The sequence below is a fragment of the Protopterus annectens genome, chromosome 4.part0 (genome assembly GCF_019279795.1).
Source record: "Protopterus annectens isolate FY-2018-M chromosome 4.part0, PAN1.0, whole genome shotgun sequence".
Taxonomy (NCBI): Eukaryota; Metazoa; Chordata; order Ceratodontiformes; family Protopteridae; genus Protopterus; species Protopterus annectens.
The window spans coordinates 1,739,153,207-1,739,175,449 of record NC_056733.1 but is presented as its reverse complement, the minus strand read 5'-3'; the positions used below and the strand labels follow the sequence as shown (position 1 = coordinate 1,739,175,449).

The 22,243-nt window shown below is 39.4% G+C and overlaps 1 protein-coding gene across 1 annotated transcript in view; it reads right to left on the bottom strand.

The window, feature by feature from the left end:
* Positions 1-22,243, bottom strand: part of LOC122800485 — a 215,108-nt gene that overhangs the window by 182,819 nt on the left and 10,046 nt on the right. Inside the window, exon 3 of the mRNA XM_044069926.1 lies at positions 18,192-18,494. Within this exon, the coding sequence (XP_043925861.1) occupies positions 18,192-18,494 (303 nt within the window). The remainder of the gene's footprint in view (positions 1-18,191; positions 18,495-22,243) is intronic.

Here is a 22,243-nt window from a genome sequence, read left to right as displayed (position 1 = left end):
GGATATTCTTTTCTGAGGTGCAGACCAAAACCAGTGGGCTATGGCTGATCTAGTTTGCAGATGACTGCAAGCTGGGTGTTGTCATCAATTCCCCCTAATGATGTGGATATCCTCCTAGAGGGTCTCATACAAACAAATGACTGGTGCCAGAAAGATGGCCTCAAACTGAATGCCAAAAAATGCATCATCATCCCCTTTGGAGGGAGTGATGCCCCCACAGTTTATCACATTAATAACAAGGTCCTAAGCACACAATCAGAAATGAGGGACTTGAGCACAGAAAGCTTTTTACATGGCCCACCTCATTAGTAAGGTTATCTCATCCAGGGACAAGGCAGTCATAACATCCCTGTATTCTTCCATTATAAGATGCATTTTTGAGTACAATGCACCTTTTGGGATGTACATCACAAAGCATAAACAGCAGCTGCTAGAGAGACCATAGAGGTTCCTCACCAGGAGAATCCAGGGCCTCAAACATCTACCCTGCACTGATAGGCTAAAAGCCCTGTCCCTCTATTCAGTCTCATACAGACTCCTCAGAGGTGACCTCTGTCTGGCAAACAAAGCAATCTCAGACTCCACCTTGATGGGACTGCTGCATAGCCACAAGTCATGCTCGACTCAAGTAACCCACATGCATAACCTCAACCTGGTCTTTGACATCAATAGGACTTGACGGTGGAACACATTTGAGTCCCAGAGATTCCCCCTTCTGTAGAATAGACTCCATCTCCACGTCAAGCAGAGTACCTCATTAACCCTTTTTAAACACAACCTGGATAACTGGATGGGGAACAGAAAATGCACCCTTGGGATTCTACCAGTGTCCCTGCTGGACAGGGGTATCAGGGTGCTGACTTGAGGGAACATGAGCTAAATTATTGGCTAGGCTTGTAAGGGCCTCAGGGCCAATAGCCTAGTAACTTCCTATGATTCTATGATATTATTAGGTAATTGTATTTCAGATCTGTCCATGCTACATTTTGTTGCATTTTCATTTTATATTATACTATGTTTTAAATCATGCATCTGACCCCTGAGTGGCTTGTCAGCATTAACTGTCTGGTGAAACTTTGATGTTGCATTCTAGAATGTATCCTGGCCCTAGCCAACAGTTCCTTGTTATGTTTTTCAGCATCAGTGTACTTAGGCGCCGTCATGTTCCTGCAACTTTTCAATCATTTTCATGTTAATGTGGAAGAAAGAATTTTGGCCCATTCTGTCTTATCTCAATTTTCTTGTGTAGCTTACCTTTCAAAAGTTAGCAGATGAGATATGCTATCAAACAAAGCAGGTATATAATTGTCAGCTAGGAGACTGTACACATAGAAGGAAATGACAGTCACTTCCAAACAACAGCACAGCAGTCTCTGGCTTCATATGTTGCACAGGAACTGCTCCAGTCTGCAGTTGGTGCAAATGGTTAAGGCTGTCAGATGTAGCCCCTGTGGTACAGGGTTTGATCACTTATTCCTTGTTTGCCTACTGTATGACTTTAAACAAGTCATTTAAACAGACAATGCTTGAGGGTAACTGGGAATTTTGGTTAGGCTCCTCAATGTTCACCTAGTCTGCAGACCTAGTAACTAACAGGAGAACCATCTCAAACAGTCCAAATAGTTGGCAGTAATTGAATAGTATGGAACATGTTTTGCCACTTCCCTTTTCCAGCTGCCCACGCATATAAACACACATGTGTGCACACACGCACACACTGTACCAGGGTCAATTTTTAAAACATACTGGAGGCAGAAATATATATAAAAAAACAAGTGTTTATTTAATGGATGAACCAAACCTACATGACTTTCTGCATTTAATATCTAAGGTATTTGTACTACCTTGCATGCAATATCCACAGTCCTAAGAGGTAATTTTATCAAGTTTACTTCACGCAGGCTCACTTTCTTATAGCCCTACCGGCAAACAAGTTGTTTATTGTAGGTTACAGTTGTTGGCCTCTGTGGGTCTATATTAGAGCACTGAACTTTCAAAATTTTGAGTGTTCTAATATTGAACCCTAGTAATCGAAAATTTAAAACACTGAACATACAGAACAGCAAATTTTTTCCTAGGGAAAATTCACTGTTCCAAAACACATACACACAACACAAGCACACCAAACAAACAGCAATCCACACACATACACCTAAACTCTTACACCTAACCCTACACTAAACTATACATACACCACTAACTATCCACTTACCTTAACCCAAACCCTAACCCTAAGGTCCGTCACTATATCACAGTTACCTCACCCGTGCCCTAACCCTAACTCGCCTACCCTGCCCTAACCCTCACATCCACACAATCGCACACTAACTTGACCCGCTCCCTAACCCTAAGTCACCTAACCCGCCCTAACCCTCACGTCTACACAATTGCACACTTACCTAAACCCGACCCATAACTTTCCACCACAGTGCTAAAAATACCGAAGCAACAGAAACGGACAACCAAATTCTTTCCCTAGGAAAAAATTTGGTTTTCTGTTTCTTCAATATTTTCAGCATTTGCTGAAAATGGGTCGATATTAGAACACTCAAAATTTTGAAAGTTCGGTGTTCTAATATAGACCTGCCTCTGTTAGGGCTTCATTCCAGTTCTATAAAACTCTCATTCTGATTTCCTTTAGGCCATATTCAAAACTTGGCCTTCCAGTTCCAAGAACCATGAATCTTGAGTAAGGCCCAGGCTTTAGCCCACAATGAAACTCCTACTTGAAAAGTTACTTCCTAATCTGGTCTTTCAATGCTACAGGCTTTTATATACTACAGATAATCCATTATTTTCTAATTATAATAAATCAAATAATTTTCTGAATTTAAAGATACAATGCACCTTTAAAGATTCACCATTTTCTACATACAAGATGTCATTTTATATATGTATATATTTATTTAAATTTGTTTAGTGGGATAGAACACTGATAAAATAATGACCAACTACAGGTTCAACCCGTACATACATATATAAGTTTAGATACATACGCACACATATATATATATATATATATATATATATATATATATATGTATATACATATATATATATATACATATATATATATATATATATATATATATATATATATACACATATATATATATCTATACGGATTCCAATTACAAGAACGAAAGTTCACTACTTCGAACTTGTAATAGGAAGCCTCACATTTGCGAAAGTTCACTTTAGCGAAAGTGAACTTTTGCATAAGTGCACTTCACCAAAAACACCGCATCACAGTGGAGGACATAAAAAACAAGCTATGTCCTCCTCTATGGTGCGATAATCATGGACCTTAGGGTTAGGGCATGGGTTAGGGTAAGGGAATTGTTACTAAAGCTATCCCCTTACCCTAACCCATGCCTTAACTCTAAGGTTCATGACTATCGCACCATAGTGGAGGACATTGCTATGTCCTTCACTGTGCTGCAGTCGTCACGGACCTTAGGGTTAGGGCGCGGATCATGGTAAGGGGTTAGCTATCCCCTTACTATGACCCGCACCCTAACCCTAAGATCTGTGAGTACTGCACGGAAGTTCAGTACAACACCCGTTCATTGTACTGAACTTCACGTAAGTGCACTTTCGATTAAGTGCACTTTCGCTGCAATGAGCATTCCATGCACTATTTCGAATTAATGAAAATTCGATCTAGTGTATGGAACCCATATATACATATAAAGATAGATAGATATCGCTAAGTTAAACATTCAGCTTAGTGAACATCAGCTGATTGAACACAAATGCTGTAAATCAAAATGACTGAAAAAAAACTTTGCTAATTATATATAACAACTCGAAGATCACACTACATTGGGGAAGGTTAAATTCCTTGATCCCTGCTGTGCTGCAGTCTCACTCAAAAAAAATGCCAGTTTTTTAATCACACAAACTGGCTTTTTCCTGATTCAACAAAGTAAACATTCAACCACAGTATGTATTATAGATATATATATATACACATATATATATATATATATATATATATATATATATATATATATATATATATATATAAATATCAGAAACTTAAAATATCAAACAGCAAATAATCAGACAAAACTAGTCAATCACCATCTGATCATAAAGCGTAAAAAAAGTAAAATATGCTTTTTGCAGGAGGCAAGCACTTCTGCACTCCCACATAACCTACTAATTATATTTATCAGTTCTGAGATTGCACCGCAGTAGGGGAAAGGGAAAATTCCCAAATTCCCAGTGTCCATCATTCTTGCACAGAAATAAAGACAGTGCATGCAATATTCTGATTTGTTTGTTCAGATGTACTTTTTTTCCTCTGGTCAGCAAAACGTTTGACCAGTTGTAAACAAACCATATCTATACATAGATAGATAAACAGACAGATAGACAGATATTCCTATACATATATATATAGGTATAGAGACAGAGAGAGAGAGAAGGAAAATGCACAAACTCACATATATAAATAGACATACATAAAGATAGCTGTGTGTGTGTGTGTGTGTGTGTGTGTGTGTGTGTGTGTGTGTGTGTGTGTGTGTGTGTGGACAGACATGCACATATATATCTTCTGCATGCAGATGCATGGAGTTATCACCACATTTCTGTACAGCTGTGGAGTAATAGAATTATGCCTTGTTCCCATATGGAGGGGCTTCACCCCATGCATCTTAGAATTCCTCCAGTCTTCCTACTGGATTTTTCAGCTGACTGTGCACCATTATCTCATCTTATAGTTACCTTAATGACACTAACATAATGGTGTTTCACCCTGTATTATCCTTGAATATCATCCTTTGGTACCAGTATTCTGACATGTCATACTGAGGGAGAGTTGCATTACATATTTCATTGTGACATGCTTTGAAGAGCAGTATATGAAATAGTTTGGCAAATGTTTCTCAGAAGTATTTTTTATCTGGAATTTAGGATACCTACTAAACTTACCTCCAATCTGTGAATTATCTTTAACAAACTGGAATTTAAGTCAAGCATTTCACTGTCATGTTGCCCTTCACAGAATTTTAATTGCTACCTCAGTTGTGTGATCTCAAAAAATGAAAAAAAAAAAAACACAAAAAATGTAAAACATTGAAATCTCTCTTAAAATAACGCTAAACTGTTCATATTCCAGATGCTAAGCAAACACAACCAGACACAGGAGAGCCAAAGAAACAGAGAGGTAGAATAAGAATATTCTAGCAACAAAAAAAACACTTGATCCACCATGGCATTTAACATTTTAATAACATATAAAGAAAACAAACAAGGATAAGTGCTTGCAAGCTGTAGCTCTTCTTCAGATCCATAAAACATAATAAAAATTATTTCAAATTTTAAAACCATCCAATGAAAACAATCAATGGCAACAGCTCCCACTTAACATACACCCCTTAAGCCCAATTGGTTCCAAGTTCAACAAATAATAATCATCATCTTGGTTCTTCAGGACTGGTTTCAGCTGTAACATAGTATTTAAGCCAGGGACTTGATCTGCCTGTAGGTCAGCTATCCATTTGATTTGTTCAGCCAACAGACATATATCACATTCTCTTATAGTTAACTGCTGTACATGTAACACCATAAAAATAAACAAATGATTTACATCCAGTTTAACATGTTGTGCCAGAGCATTATGTGCCACTCCTGCCTGATATCCCTCACATGCTGTAGGGCACATTCCTTTAGAATGCAGTTGGTTTTACCCACATAAAAAGACATGCATCACACACATTTGGCAAGGTAGACCAAGTTCTTAGTCCTGCAGTCAGCATAGCCATAAAATTTATAAATGAAAGATAAATAATCTCCAAACACCGCTGAAGGTCGCTCGTAAGACAAAACGTGAAACTGTGTAAAATATCCAGGAATAGACCACCATGAGATGCCAAAAAGTTAGAATAAATTCAGGTAAAATCACAAAACTTAATAAAGGAAGACAAACTAAAACATAAACATGAAACGGAGCCACAGGTTTGTTTCTTAAATGTGAGAAGACTGCTGTTAGATGTGGAACTGCAAAAAGCAGAAAGCTGACCAAGTAAAGCATGTTGTGACCCTTTGTTCTAAACACGGTGCCAAAATGTCTAAATGAATACATTCTTTCTATTGTTTTAACCAAGAGTTAAACTGCTAGATTTAAATATACAAATGTATTTTTATTGCTCTGCTTCCTGACCAGCTGCAAGATAACAAAAGGAGATGTTAAGAATGTAAATGTAGTTTCTGTTAGCCTGGGAACCCAGGGAAGTGTGTGATGTAATGTGAGCCAGGAATGTGATTTTAAAAACAGAGAGACTCAGAGAGCATTAAGCATTTTTGTCTTGACCATCCAACTCACATCACTGTCTTGCTCTATATGTAAGTTTATCTTAGACTTGTGTTTTCTCTTAGAAATAGCTAGAAACTAGAAAGTTTAGACTAAGTGGTTTTCTGTGATGTCAGAACTATACTACTGAATTATTTTAAGTATTCCCCTGTGATCTCTGAACTCATGTCTAGCACTGTGTAGTAAAATGTATTGTCTTGTGTGTTTAATTATTTATTATTAAATATTTTTAATCCCTTTTAACAGTGGCTGCTTTGTGTAGAGATAATTTAAGCTCTAGAGTACATTGCATATATATATATATATATATATATATATATATATATATATATATACATACATATATATATATATATATATATATATATATATATATATATATATATATATATATATATAGTGATCCTGTACCAAGTCACTCTAGTAAGCCTTGACTGTTTAGTCACACTTACCAGTTGGATAATAATATTGCACAGTAATAATTGGACATCCTTCTAAGGGCTTTTGAGTAGCTGATAAATATTAGTGGATGGTGGCAGCTGATACTACTGTATAGTCTGGGAAAAAGTGGCACAGCTGGAGAACCTGTGCCAGCCTTCCCCAGGATTGTCTGTGTGGTTGTATAAACTCTTATCAAAGTGTCTGTGTGTGCGTGTGTGTGTGTGTGTGTGTGTGTGTGTGTGTGTGTGTGTGTGTGTGTGTGTGTGTGTGTGTGTGTGTGTGTGTGTGTGTGTGTGTGTGTGTGTGTGTGTGTGTGTGTGTGTGTGTGTGTGTGTGTGTGTGTGTGTGTGTGTCTGTGTGTGTGTGTGTGTGTGAGCTACTTGGGTAGGGACACGAAGTACTGGTTAGACAGAGAGGGTGCTGGAGGTTTTAGCTTGCCCACTAGGCTGAGATCTGGACCCTATAGCTGTGCCAGTGGGGAGTCTTATTGGGGACCTGGAGAGCAAGGGAGCGACCAGCCCTGGACTGACTGTGATCTCTGTGTGCTCCTAATGGAAATTGCACTTTACTGTGTGTATTTGTTATCCTTTCCTCCTATATGAGACGCTTCTCACTGGTGTTAGTGGTGAGGATTGAGGTTCCTTGATTGCTGGGCCAGGGCATGGGTGTTACATATTAATTGTTTGGCAGTGGTGGGATATCCACACCACACCACATATTAACTGGTTGGCAAATACTAATTGGCTTGTAGTGGTGTGGGTAGAGTGAATTCCTGTAGCTTGTGTATAGTGAGCTGTGAAGGTATTTTGTACTCTAAATCAGCCATGCAGTGAATATTCAGAGTTCAGATTACAATTGTTTTATTTGTTTTGTTAGCTTAGTTAATCAGGGTGAGTAGGCAGCATGTCAGCAGAGGAGTATGGAAAGCTGACAAGGAGACAGCTGGTGGAAATGTACCAGGCTAGGGGACTGGTGCATGGAAACCTGATTAAGGCAGACCTGATTGCAGCCTTGGTTACAGCTGCATCAGAAAACAGCAACCAGGAGGACAATCAGACTGGCAGTGGAGATATAATACCCCCAGAGAATGGATATCTCAACCTTTCTGCAGAGGACTTAAAAATCCATCTGAAGCTAAAGAGACTTGAGTTGGAGGCCAGGTGTTTGAAGATAGAAGTCAAGGAAAAGGAGTGGCAGAGGAGGCATGAGAGAGAAATGCTGACTCTTCGCCAGAGTCATGGAGGTAATGGGGAAGGGAGTAACTGGACCCCAGAAGCACAAAAGGTCAGTAAATTTCTTCCACGGTTTAAAGAGGGGGATCATTTTGACAGTTTCATTCATACATTTGAGAGGGTATGCAAACAGTATAGTGTGGACCAAAGGCTCTGGGTACAGTTCTTGACCCCCTTACTCCATGGTAAAGCTGTAACTGTTTTGTCAAAAATTCCTGATGTTGCATTTTTTAGTTATACTACTGTTAAAAATCATGTGTTAGAATTGTTTAAGCTAACACCTGAAATGTATAGGCAAAAGTTTTGTGAGCATAGGTGCAAGGCAGATGAAAGTGTGTGTGAATATGTTGCTGAACTGAGCACTTATTTCCATAGGTGGGTGAGTGGATGTCAGGTCACCACCTTTGAAGGGCTGGCAGACCTTTTGGTGAGGAAACAAGCCCTTAGCACTTTGTCTGAGGACATGAGGATCTGGTTAGCTGATGGACAATGTGCTACTTCAGATGAGTTGTGGAAGAAGGGAGACCTATACCTGGCAAGCAGGGCAGCCCTGCACAGGAAAAGGACCCCCAGTACTGCTCATGGGTCTAAAGGAACCCATGGTGGGCAGCACAGACTGCCCTAACAGAATCTGCTGGTAGCAGGGGGAGCCACTACTCCAGGTACACGTCCAGGATCTAGGGTTAAATGTTTTGAATGCAACTAGTGGGGCCATGTGACATACAGGTGTCCAAGGAGGCAAGGTGGGGAACAAAAGTTGAGGGAACCAGTAAGTGGGAAAGACAAAATGCCAATAGTAGGTTGTCTTAGGACAACATGAGTACCAAACTACCACCAGAGGTTATATCCTATTGTAGTGAATGGCAAAGAGGCCATTGTCAAGAGAGACACAGCCTTTGATATAACCATTGTAAAGCCTGCAATGATTACAGAGGAGCACTACTTCCCTGGGAAGTCTACTCCAGTCAGGGCTTTAGGAGGGATCCCATTCCAAATACCTTTGGCTAGGGTTCACCTTGTCTGGGAGGGTGGAAAAGGAAGCCAGCAAGTAGGTTTATTTGAGGATATACCTACAGATGCCCTGATAGGGAATGATTTTGATAGGGCAGTACCCTGTGCTTGTGCAGTTACCCGCGGTCAGGCTTGGAAACAAGCAGGTAAATTTGGTAGCATGGGGAGACCCAGACAGACTGCACACTTGCAGCCTGGACTGGTGAGGTGGTTACTTCAGGGAGGGAGCTACCCTGTAGCAGTGAGACTGAATGTGAGCCACAGCTGCTTGTAGGTACTGATGGTCCCTTGGCAGAGTGACTGCAAAGGTAGAAGTGAGTAGTAGTATCCAGGCTGACAGTGAGGCATGACTGTCAGAGGATGCCAGACTTCCTGTGGAAGGGAAGCTGGGAAGGGTTACAAGGAGAGAGTTGAGACAGGCTCAGCTCTCAGACCCTACATTGCAAGGCCAGAGGCAGGTAGCTAGGGAGGCACCTGATTCTCAAGGAAAGGGGGAATCTGTATACAGGGACAAAGGGTTACTATACAGAGAGTGGACCCCTGAGGGAGGGCTAGAAGGTGAGAGGGTACAGCAGTTGGTAGTGCCAACAGCCTACCATCTGGCGCTTCTATCCATAGCCTATGATATTCCCTTTGCAAGTCATGTGGGCATAAAACATACAAAGAGGCATATTATGCATAACTTCTATTGGCCTGGAATTTCCAGAGATGTAACAAGGTACTGCAGGACCTGTGAGCAGTGCCAAAAGGTAGGCAAAGCAGGAGACAATGTGAGAGCTCCTTTGATGCCTTTGCCTGTGATTGAGAAGCCATTTCAGAGGGTATCTATGGATATTGTAGGTCCTCTGAGTACCCCAAGTTCCACAAAGAAAAAGTATATCCTAGTGTTAGTGGACTATGCTACATGAGACACTGAGGCAGTGGCTTTGTCCTCCTTTGAGGCAGAGAATGTAGCAAATGCTTTGTTAGAGATTTTCAGCAAGGCAGGTTTCCCAAAAGAAATACTGACTGACAGAGGTGCCAATTTCATGTCAGACCTGCTGGCCTGTGTGTGGAAGTCCTGTGGGGTGAAAAACCTGAAGACACCCCCTACCATCCCCAGACTAATGGTCTTATTGAGAGGTTAAACTCTACAATCAAGTCCATGCTACAGGCATTTGCAGGTCAGTTTAAGAGGGAGTGGGACAAATATTTGCCCCATCTGCTGTTTGCTTACAGAGGGGTTCCCCAGGAATCCACAGGTTTTTCACACTTTGAGTTGCTGTATGGGCATAGGATGAGGGGACCTCTAGATTTAATTCAAGATGAGTGGGAAGGTGAGTGCGAGTCTCACAAGGAGTCTGTTGTGGCATATGTCCTAAACCTCAGGACAAGGCTCAGGGAACTCATGGGCTTGGCCCAGGAGAACCTCACAGAAGCCCAACAGAAAAAGATGTGGTATGACAGGAATGCTCGAGCTAGAGAGTATGCTGTGAGGCAGCAGGTAAGCGTTCTCATTCCTGTCAGACACAAGTAGCTGCAAGCAGCTTGGGAGGGACCCTACAAGGTAGTAAGAAAGGTAAGTGATGTTAACTACATGGTGGAACTGCTAGGCAGAAGGCAGGGGCACAAATTGTACCATGTTAACATGATGAAACCTTACCATGATAGGGAGACCCTTGTGCTGGGCATTTGCAGTGGATTGCAGGAGGAGTCTGAGGAAGATCTGGGAACTGATCTCCTCAGTGAGGCTTGGGCTGACACCTCAGTGCAAAGGGGTAGCAATGTCCCAGCAGCTATCTCCTACCCAGGTTCAAAAAATCCGAGCAGTGTTGCAGGAATTTGGGGACATGTTCACTGGGAAACCAGGGTGCACCCACCTGGGGCAGCACCACGTGGATACAGGACCCCAAAGGCTTATTAGGCAGGGCCCTTATAGAGTGGCTGAGAGAGTCAAACAGACTCTGAGGGAGGAAGTACAGGAGATGTTGGAACTAGGGGTGATTCAAGAGTCCAACAGTCCCTGGGCCTCCCCGGTGGTGCTGGTGCCAAAGAAGGATGGCGGCACCAGGTTCTGTGTGGACTACAGGAAATTAAATAGTCACACAGAGTGAGATGCTTACCCCATACCTAGGACAGATGAAGCCCTAGAGCAGCTGGGTGGGGATAAGTATCTTACAACCATTGATCTTACCAAGGGTTACATGCAGGTGCCCTTGACTCCCAGTGCTAGCGAAAAGTCAACCTTTGCGACTCCTTTTGGCTTGTATGAGTTCACCAAGATTCCCTTTGGGATGAAGAATGCCCCAGCAACTTTTCAGAAGCTGGTAAGATCATATCCTAGCAGGAGCAGGAGGGTTTGCCCTTGCTTACCTAGATGGTATTGCCATCTATAGCTATTCCTGGCTAGAGCACCTTCAGCATGTCAGGGAGGTGCTTGGCAGACTACAGAGGACAGGGTTGATCATTAAGCTGAGCAAATGTCAGGGGGTTATGGCAGAGGTCTCCTACCTAGGTCATAGAGTGGGGAGTGGTAAGATAACACCAGAACCTGCCAAAGTGGAAGCCATTCAGCCATGACCTGCACCTGTTACTAAAACGCAGGTGAGGGCATTTTTAGGGACAGCAGGGTACTACAGAAGGTTTGTCCCCAGTTATAGTACCATAGCTGCTCCCCTCACAGACTTGACAAGGAAGAACAAGCCAGATAAGATAGTGTGGACCCCAGCATGTGAGCAGGCATTCCAGAAGCTTAAAGAATCTTTGGGAGAACCCCCTGTGTTAGCCAGTCCAGATTACAGCAAATAATTTGTTGGGCGGGTGGATGCTTTGAACCATGGGGTGGGGGCTGTACTTAGCCAGATTTCTTCAGAGGTGGAAGAGCACCCAGTGGTTTATCTCAGTTTTAGCCTCCAACCCAGGGAGGAATACTATGCAGCTGTAGAAAAGGAATGTCTAGCCATAGTGTGGGCACTGCAGAAACTTCAGTCTTATCTGTATGGAAGGAAATTCACTGTTATGACAGATCACAACCCCCTAACATGATTAAACAGAGCCAGCCAGCAAAATGCCAAGTTGCTAAAATGGAGCCTGGGGTTGCAGGCATATGATGTGTCAGTGCAGCACCACAGTGGGATTAGCAATGCCAACATAGATGGGCTGTCAAGACAGGGAATGAGGTAAGTTATTCTCAGATAGACCTAACCCTCTCAAGCAGCGTTTCTCAAGGGTCACTTGAAAAACTAGCTTGAATTCTCCGGGGGGGGGGTGGAGTGTGATGGCTGCCAGCCTATCCAGATAGAGTTTTGTAGATAATTCTGTCATTTGTACATACTAATACAAGCCACATGTTTGTCTCTTCAATGTGAAAAGAATGCTGTTAGATGTGGAACTGCAAAAATTGCAACAACAGTGCACTCTGCTGGCAGAAAGCTGACCAAGTAAAGCATGTTGTGACCCTTTGATCTAAACACGGTGCCAAAATGTCTAAATGAAGACATTCTTTCTATTGTTTTAACCAAGAGTTAAATTGCCAGATTTAAACATACAAATGTATTTTTATTGCTCTACTTCCTGACCAGCTGCAAGATAACAAAAGGAGATGTTAAGAATGTAAATGTAGTTTCTGTTAACCTGGGAACCAAGGGAAGTGTGAAGAATGATGTAATGTGAACCAGGAATGTGTTTTAAAAACAGAGAGAATCAGAGAGCATTAAGCATTTTTGTCTTGGCCATCCAAATCACAGCACTGCCTTGCTCTATATGTAAGTTTATCATAAACTTGTGTTTTCTCGTAGAAAGAGCTAGAAACTAGAAAGTTTAGACTAAGTGGTTTTCTGTGATGTCAGAACTGTACTACTGAATTATTTAAGTATTTCTCTGTGATCTCTGAACTCTTGACTAGCACTGTGTAGTAAAAACTATTGTCGTGTGTGTTTAATTATTTATTACATATTTTTAAACCCTTTTAACTGTGGCTGTTTTGTGTAAAGATAATTTAAGCTCTAGAGTACATTGCATGTATATAGTGATCCTGTACCAAGTCACTCTAATAAGCCTTGACTGGTTAGTCACACTTACCAGTTGGATAATAATATTGCGCAGTAATAATTGGACACCCTTTTAAGGGCCTTTGAGTACATGATAAATATTAGTGGGTGGTGGCAGCTGACACTACCATATAGTCCAGGAAAAAGGGGCACAGCTGGAGAACCTGTGCCAGCCTTCCCCAGGAGTGTCTGTGTGGTTGTATAAACTCTTATCAAATTGTGTGTGTGTGTGTGTGTGTGTGTGTGTGTGTGTGTGTGTGTGTGTGTGTGTGTGTGTGTGTGTGTGTGTGTCTCAGCTGCTTGGGCAGGGACATGAAGCACTGGTTGGATAGAGAGGGTGCTAGAAGTTTTAGCTTGCCCACTAGGCTGAGATCTGGACCCTATAGCTGTGCCAGTGGGGAGTCTTATTGTGGACGTGGAGAGCAAGGGAGTGACCAGCCCCGGACTGTGATCTTTGTGTGCTCTTAAGGGAAATTGCACTTTACTGTGTGTATTTATCCTTCCTCCTATATGAGATGCCCCTCACTGGTGTTAGTGCTGAGGATTGAGGCTCATTGATTGCTGGGCCAGGGCATGGGTGTCACACCAGCATGGGTTTTAACTGGTTTTCCACCCATATAGATATATGGGTGTATATTGCATTATCAAACTTTTAAAAGTTTGAACGTAATATGGTTGAAGCCATATGATCGAACTTGTAAAAGTTTGAAAAGCTAAAAAAAATGAACAACAGGAAAAACCTACCTGACCATTTTAAGCAGGGGGGCAAGCCCCCCCTGCACCCCCCACCCCCCAGTCTTTAAATATACCAACTCCGAGATTGCACTACAGTGCAGGAAAGGGAAATCTTCCCATTCCGCAATGTATGGAGATCTCCGCTGAAATGTTCGAACTTCTAATAGTTCAATCATCATATGCTGTTGACCATATGACGTTCGAACTTTTAAAAGTTCTATAATGTAATATACACCCTAGATATACACTCAGTCACCCATCACCTACCTATCACTATCGACCTCAGGGGTGGATTCCCACTATCCTTGTGTACTTTAGGGAGTCTTTTTATTACTGCTATGACTGGAGCATCACATTGCACAAAATTATATGTTTCTTCAGAAATCTTACGTGTCATAAATAATTCTTCCAACACCTGCCCTACACTTGTTATTATCCATTTTCTGTTTCACATCCTGGGTAGAGATATCACTATATGTGTTCTGATCTTGCAACATTAATAACATTTTCTCTTTATACGATGAAGAATTCATTATGACAATGGCTCCACCTTTATTGGCAGGCCTAATAAGAATGTTTTGATTGGAGGCTAGTTGTTTTAAAGCTATAGACTCCACTTTAGTTAAGTTGTAAAAATTCCGCCGTTTATATGAATGCATGATATCAGTCATCTCAGTTTCACGTGTTCTTACAAATTAGTCTACTACTGGGTGAAGTGCCGGAAATAAGGTACTGGGTTACTTCAGCCTCTCTCTATATTTGTTGTTACTTTCTGTTGTCCCAATTTTTCAGCATAACAGTTCAACCATAAAGTTTCAAATCAGTTGAAGCTTCATGTAGTTTGGGGGGGTCAGGCAGGTATTAAAGTCAACCCTTTATTCAAAACATTCAATTGTTCATTACTTAGAACACATTAGAAAGATTCACCACTAATAAAGGACTTACATTTCTACCTTTCTTCATTTTCTGCTTTTGCTGTTTATCCTGTCTCTCTGGTTTAGTGGCTTTGCCTTGACTGGAACAGGGAGTACTGGAAAACTCGAGCCTATGTTATGTTTAATTTTAGGTCTAGCTTCTAATTGTTCAGCAGAAAACCTTTCATCACTATTGTTAATGACTGACTCTTCTTGAACCAAAATCCTTTCATTAACACTGGTGGAGGCTTGTGGCAAGGTCTTGCTTATCACTGAGCTTCTGACAAGGATCAGCTGAAATAGCAGTCGTCATTACCTCCAATGGAAATGAAGACAAACCAGTACTTACGGTTGTATTAGCTGCATCAACCTTTTCTCTCAGCCACACAAAAATATTGCCTTTTATGACATCATTATAGTCTCTTTGTAGTTTATGAACCTTCGTTTGTTGCAACTTATGCTCATATGATTCTATAACACGAAACAAATTCTCCTGTCTCACCAAGCATGTCTCGGGGGGAACTTCATCATAAAATCAGTTTTGTCTATTCTCTATTCTTTCAGGAAGTTCCCTCTCTTCTGGTTCAAAGTAACTAATCAGCAACTTCATATACTTAAAACTGGTTTGTAAGTTTATCTCCTGCCATCAGGCCAAAAGCTCCGGGAAGCTATTCCCATAGATAGGCATGCACAGCACCCGTAAACCTCTGGGTACAATCTTGTAATGTATGCATGCCTCCAGGTGAAAACATAGTAACTGAAGGCATTTCAATTTAAATAAATCATTCACCAAGTCATAAAAGGCTTTTTTCAAGCTTTCATCATTTACATTGACATCAGTATTATCAGCCACCCCATGAGTAAAGTCTATGTTAATCAATGGATTTACCTCTTGTCTAGTAAAACATTTACTACCTTCCTTAAAATCCTGGTAGCTGATACCTCCGGTTGATAATCTAATTCCACAATTTCAATGTCTGCTCCCGCCATGTGTTCTTCTTTCTGTAGAAATATCAGAATCCAAGCAAACACAACCAGACACAGGAGTGCCAAAGAACCAGAGAGGTAGAATACGAATATTTCAGCAACAAAAACACCCACTCGGTCCACCACAGCATTTAAAAATTTAGTAACATATAAAGAAAAGAAACAAGCATAAATGCTTTTGAGCTGTAACTCTTCTTCAGAGCCATAAAAATAATAAAAATTGTTCATTTTAAAAATTTAAAACCATCCAATGAAAACAATCAATGGCAACAACTCCCACTTAACACACACCCCTTAAGTCCCATTGGTTCCAAGTTCAACAAATACTAATCATCATCTTGGCCTCCGCCTCTTCAGGACTGGTTTCAGCGGTAAAATAGTATTTAACCCAGGGACTTGATCTGCTTGTAGATCAGCTCTCCATTTGGCTTCAGTTTGTTCAGTCAACAGACATATGTCACATCCTGTCATAGTTAACTGCTGTACATGTAACACCATAAAAATAAACAAATGATTTACATCCAATATGACATGCTGTGCCAGAGCATTATGTGCCGCCCCTTCGCTGATATCCCTCCATGCTGTAGGACACATTCCTTTAGCATGCAATTGGTTTTACTCACATAAAAAGATGTGCATTGCAAACATTTGACAAGGTAGACCAAGTTCTTAGTCCTACAGTCAGCATAGCCATGAAATTTATAAACCCTCTTGAAAGAAGTTAAACATCAATAAAATCATATTCTTTACAGTTTCTACATGGAAAAGTCCCAATCTTGTGGGTTTGAGTGCTAGCTAGACCAGTAATTTCCATGACAGGATCCTTACAAAGTATCGTTTTCAATGTGATGTGTGACAGCATGCACCCACATGACATTTTCAGTAATGTGGTGAAAGACCAGCTAATGCACTTGACTATGTATAGAAAATGATAGGTACATGGAAGAAATGATCTTCTTACTCACATGTTTTAGAGATCGTGGCTATCCAAAACAAGATATACAGAGAATGGAAAGGAGCCATCATACATGGAGATGAACAGGAGCCAAACCATGGCTCCAACAGAGATGAATTGGGCCATTGAGGACATGTGATGGTCTTTCTCCACAAAGGGAGCAGTTACAGTCGAATACATACTTGAAGGGGTCATCCTCACATCCAAGGGTAGTCATGAGATATAATAGTGATATTTTCACGATTCAAGCTGTGATTAGAAACAACTGAAAAATTATACACTCTGATGACAAGATAAATAAAATAGTAGGTCCAGTTCCATCCTTCAGTTTCAAAAAAAATGCATTAAACTTGAAAAGGATACTTTGTAAGGATCCTGTCATGAAATTACTTCTCTAACTAGCACCCACAAGATTGGGACTTTTCCATGTAGAAACTGTAAAGGATGTGTTTTTATTGATAAGTCTAACGTCTTTCAACACCCGATTGGTGAGAGGGTTTATAAATTTCATGGCTTTGCTGACTGTAGGACTAAGAACTTGGTCTACCTTGCCAAATGTGTGTGATGCACGTCTTTTTATGTGGGTAAAACCAATCGCATGCTAAAGGAATGTGTCTTCCAGCATGCGAGAGATATCAGAGCAGAGGCGGCACATAATGCTCTGGCACAACATTTTAAATTGGATGTAAAACATTTGTTTATTTTTATGGTGTTACATGTACAGCAGTTAACTATAAGAGAAGGTGATAGATGTCTATTGACTGAACAAATTGAAGCCAAATGGAGAGCTGATCTACAGGCAGATTGAGTCCCTGGTTTAAATACTATGTTACCCCTGAAACCAGTCCTGAAGGGGTGGAGGCCAAGATGATGATTATCATTTGTTGAACTTGGAACTAATGAGACTTAAGGGGGTGTGTTAAGTGGAGTTGTTGCCATTGATTGTTTTCAATGGATGGTTTTAACATTTTAAAATGAACAATTTTTATTATTATTTATGGAGCTGAAGAAGAGCTATGGCTCGAAAGTGCTTATCCTTGTTTTGTTTTTTTTTTATATATTTTATATGTTATTAAAATTTTAAATGCCATGGTTGACCGAGTGTTTTTTTTTTTTTTTTTTTTGATGAAATATTCCAGAGGCTAGTTGCCGGACTTGGTTACTAAAGGATCTTGTCCTTAAGTGTATGTAATCTCCACTATTGTGCATAAATATAGCCATTTACAAATTTACTGGTAATATTGACAAAACATAGAACTCAGCTGTGGTAATCAATCAGTTTATAAGAAACACCATTTAAACAGCAGACAATACACAATAAATTTAACTGTGCAGTAACCACATAAATAATGTTGCTGTGTGTGTGTGCCATGTATGCAATCATTCTGACATATTTACTCAAGCATTTGATTTTTTGGATGTTAAAATATTTTTGTCTTTAGAACCATGTTATATTTGCATCTCACCCTCTCTGTTACATATTGTAAATATGCAGATATCCACTTATGTTCTGTTGAATTGCTTAAACCTAGTCATTGTTTAAAAACTTATAAAAGGAATACTTACATTTTACATCAATAGTAATATTGGTGTGCAGTGTCTTATTGAGGTCTGTGTGGATCACTTTGCAAGTAAATACTTTCTGATGATGTAAAGGTTGTGGAGTGAAAAGTAATGTTGTAGTCAATGTGAATGTTCCATTTTCATTTTCCCCAGAGAAGGATATCTCACTGCCTTTGAGGACATCTGTACTGAAAAGCATCTGTACAGAGTTTTTTGGAAAAATATTTGCTACAGAACAGTTCAGGCTGATATTGGTACCAGCATTAATCTGATCTGGGACCCAGATTTTCAGTGTCTTTGGAATTGCTAAAAAAAAGAGAATGGACATGATTACAGATTTATTTAAAAATTGTATCCCATCAGTATCTTAATTGGCTCCTCTTTTCAATGGTTTTTAATTGCAGTAGTCAAATAACATTAAATGCAAGGTAGACAAAAGTGATAATAATCTTGGACAAGGAGCCAGTCAATAACAGGACACTCACAAAGTTAGTTAGACATGACACTCAGTCTTACAGGCAAACCTACAACATATATATAGTTTTGGAAGGGAATCACATAACCTGACAAAAACCACACAGGAATGCTGGGGGTGGGAATCTCAGATAAGAACTAAATGTCATTAGCAGAAGTGATGTGCTTTACCAATGCCCAACATATGATTTATTTCAGTAAACATCAATATATATTACACTGTATGAGTAAGAGCATGTCACCAAACTTTACTGTACTCAAGGGAACAGAACAACTGATGCATGGACAGTATTTAACATACATGTCTGTTGATTAATGCATTTGAGGGTCTTGCACAGATGGGTTTGGTTTATATAAGTTTACACAAAAAAAAACATTTACACTAGAATATGCCTCTGCACAAAGAACCTACTTACTTAGAGAAACAACTTGATTAGAATAAGAACAAAGTCATTGCACAATAGTCATTGCACAAAGTCAGAATTAAGTAAATGGTAGCAGTCAGTATTTTTTTCCTAAATGAAATACCTGGATAACTGAGCTAATCTATTAAATCTTTTCAGCTATGGCCTGAGCTCAAAGCTATAATAAATATAAAATATTTACAGATGAAATTCTAGAAAGAATAATTAGCTGCAGACATGCAATCTATTATATTACAGAAACAGTAACCCAAACATTAAAACAACCTTCAGTACACTGTATAAAAGAAATATTTAAATGTATTCCTATTTGTCAAAGTGATTTCGTAAGTTAGAATCTACTATATTTGTTTGTTAAAAGATAATTCACAGATTGGAAGCAGGTTTAGCAGGTATCCCACAATATCATTAACAACAGCATAAGCATTTAATAACTCCAAACAATACTTAGGGTTCCTAACATGAACAGAGAACAGCTAATGGACTGAAAATTGCACAAGCTGATTCATGCATAATTCTTGAACAATCATTGTCGAATTTTGCTCCCTGATTTGTCGCTAATAACCTACCATCTTGTGCTAGCACTTGTAGACAATCAGATTTTCTACATGTATTTCTGTCTGGAAGGCTACTTTGAGAGCTTCTGGATCTGACAATAAGAAAGCCCCCTCATCAAATAAGTCTGCTAGAAGACTCTACAGTTTGTTACATATGAGTCTAATTTTAAAGCTCAAAGTTTCAAAACTTTGAATTTCTTATAGCTGAGACCATAAGATCAAAGTTTTGAAACTTTGAACCTTTGAAAAAAATAAAACAAAAACATTTTTTTTGTGTTCACCCCCTCATCCCATGTTAATTAAATATACCAACTCTGAATCCCACTATAGCGAGGGAAATGGTAAATGTCCTGTTCCATGCTGTAAGTTTCAAAACTTTGATCTTATGGTCTCGACCATAAGAAATTCAATATTTTGAAACTTACAGCTTTGAAAGTAGACCCATATATATATATATATATATATATATATGTATATATAAAACTATAGAGAGAGAGGGTGATAAACAGATGTATTCCTTTTATCTGACTGAATGTCGATTTCACTGAATGGCAGCTTATGGTGTTATAAAGCTTGAAAGTCTGTTTAGTTAAATAACCATATTGTTCATTTCACTAAATGCGAAACATCTACAGAAGTACAATATGCAAAAATACTTGAAGAAGCTTCCTCTGGTGATTGGTGTCATATAGGTGATCTAATACATGCGTACCTCCCCTGGCAGTTCACGCAGATGGGGGTGTGGCTTCAGTATAACTTGCATGATTGACATCCCAAAAGGCCGTGATGTCATATTCAAATGATGCTTGTGCAGATTTGATGTTAACGTTGTGCAAACAATTTACTTTTTTCCTCAATGTAATGCAATCTCGGAGTAGGTATAGTTAATTTCCAGGGGGTGTGGGGGTAAAAAGCAAAATCCATTAGATAATCGTAGTGCCCCCTCAAGCTCAGTGCTAAATACCCAATGAATATTAATGTGGCCCGTGAAGACATCAACATGAATATTCAAAGTTTAGGTGGGACTTGCTACTGCACACCTGGGGAGGTAGTCATGTACATGATTGCTGTCATATATACATAATCATTACTGGTATGGTTTCTTTTTGTGCACTGGCAGTAATTCCCTGCTCACTTGGTATTTTCACTTTTCTCCCCAGCTATACAACCACGGCATTAGTATATATAAATAAAGTAGTGAGGAGCAAAGCTTTGTACCCTCAAAGAAATGTTTTCCCTTGGAGTATTTTCACTGTGTGATGTTTCAATTATTTGAAATGTGATTGAAAAGTGCTTGAGTAAAATGAGCGTTCAGCTATTTGAATTGTGTCATTTGGTATTTGTGTGTGTGTGTGTGTGTGTGTGTGTGTGTGTGTGTGTGTGTGTGTGTGTGTGTGTGTGTGTGTGTATATGTCTGTAAAGATGTATATATACATATATATATATATATATATATATATATATTTTTTTTTTTTTTTTTTTTTTTGGTATGTGACAGCATATTGATTGAATATGTATATTAAAAGTCGTAACATTGAAAATGTACAATACAGAACTCAGAATACCTAGTAACAGCATACATGTACTTTATGCATGCATTGTAACAGTACACAACCAGTAAACAAACAATATCACTCCCCTTTTAGTAAACTTAGGAACAAGCACTAACTTAGTTCCTGTGGGAGAAGGGGGGTTCAAGTCCACAGTGTAGGGGGGGTAGGTATTTTGGTTTCAGCATTTTAACAATTCAACGTTATGACATTTCAACATTATAATTTCAGTTTCTTGACTTTCAGTTTATTGCCTTTCAGAAAGTTGATACTGACCCACATTTTTCAAATAATGTTTTGGCAGATGTATTAGGGAGTGTCAAATCTGTAAGTCACAAAAAGCAGCATTGTAACACAACAATACCTAGCACTCAGAATAGACTAGAGGAACTAGCCTTTGATATATCTGTCAGAAATAACAGATCTGTTTCATTGCAGTAGGACAGCTCACACGGTGTGTCCATTAAGAGATGGAGTCATTTGTAGTAATGTGTTTTTAATTTCCTTTTGAGAGTTGGCTGTATTAGTAGGTCGAAGTGGCATCAGGGAACCCCCAGAAAGAATGGATTTATTATATTTTCAGTGATTTTAGACTGAATTTTCTGTGTTTCCCAAGTGCCATTTTAGGGAAGTAACATTCCACAATATTTTCAGTATCTAAATTTCATTTCTGAGTGCCTAATTGAATGTGTGACATGTAAAAATTTAGTTAACATTCATAGAGTTCTCAGACGGTCAAAATAGACATTTATTATTCTCTCTCTTCTATGTTATGTATAAAAATTAAATAAATATTTCAATATGCTCTCACCTTTCATTGACTGTATACCAGAATGACAATTTTATTTTAGTTTATTTTATTTATATACTTCAAAAACAGGTGAGTAGACTTGTTCAGGCATTATTTTCAACCATGACCCAAGGAAAAAAAAATCAAAATGTGAAACAATATCTTAGCTCAAAAATACATAAATAACAGGAAACAAAAGAATTTAAAGAAAGTAAAGCAAGGAAGACAAAGTATACAAAAACTAAAAACAAAGTCTGTCTAA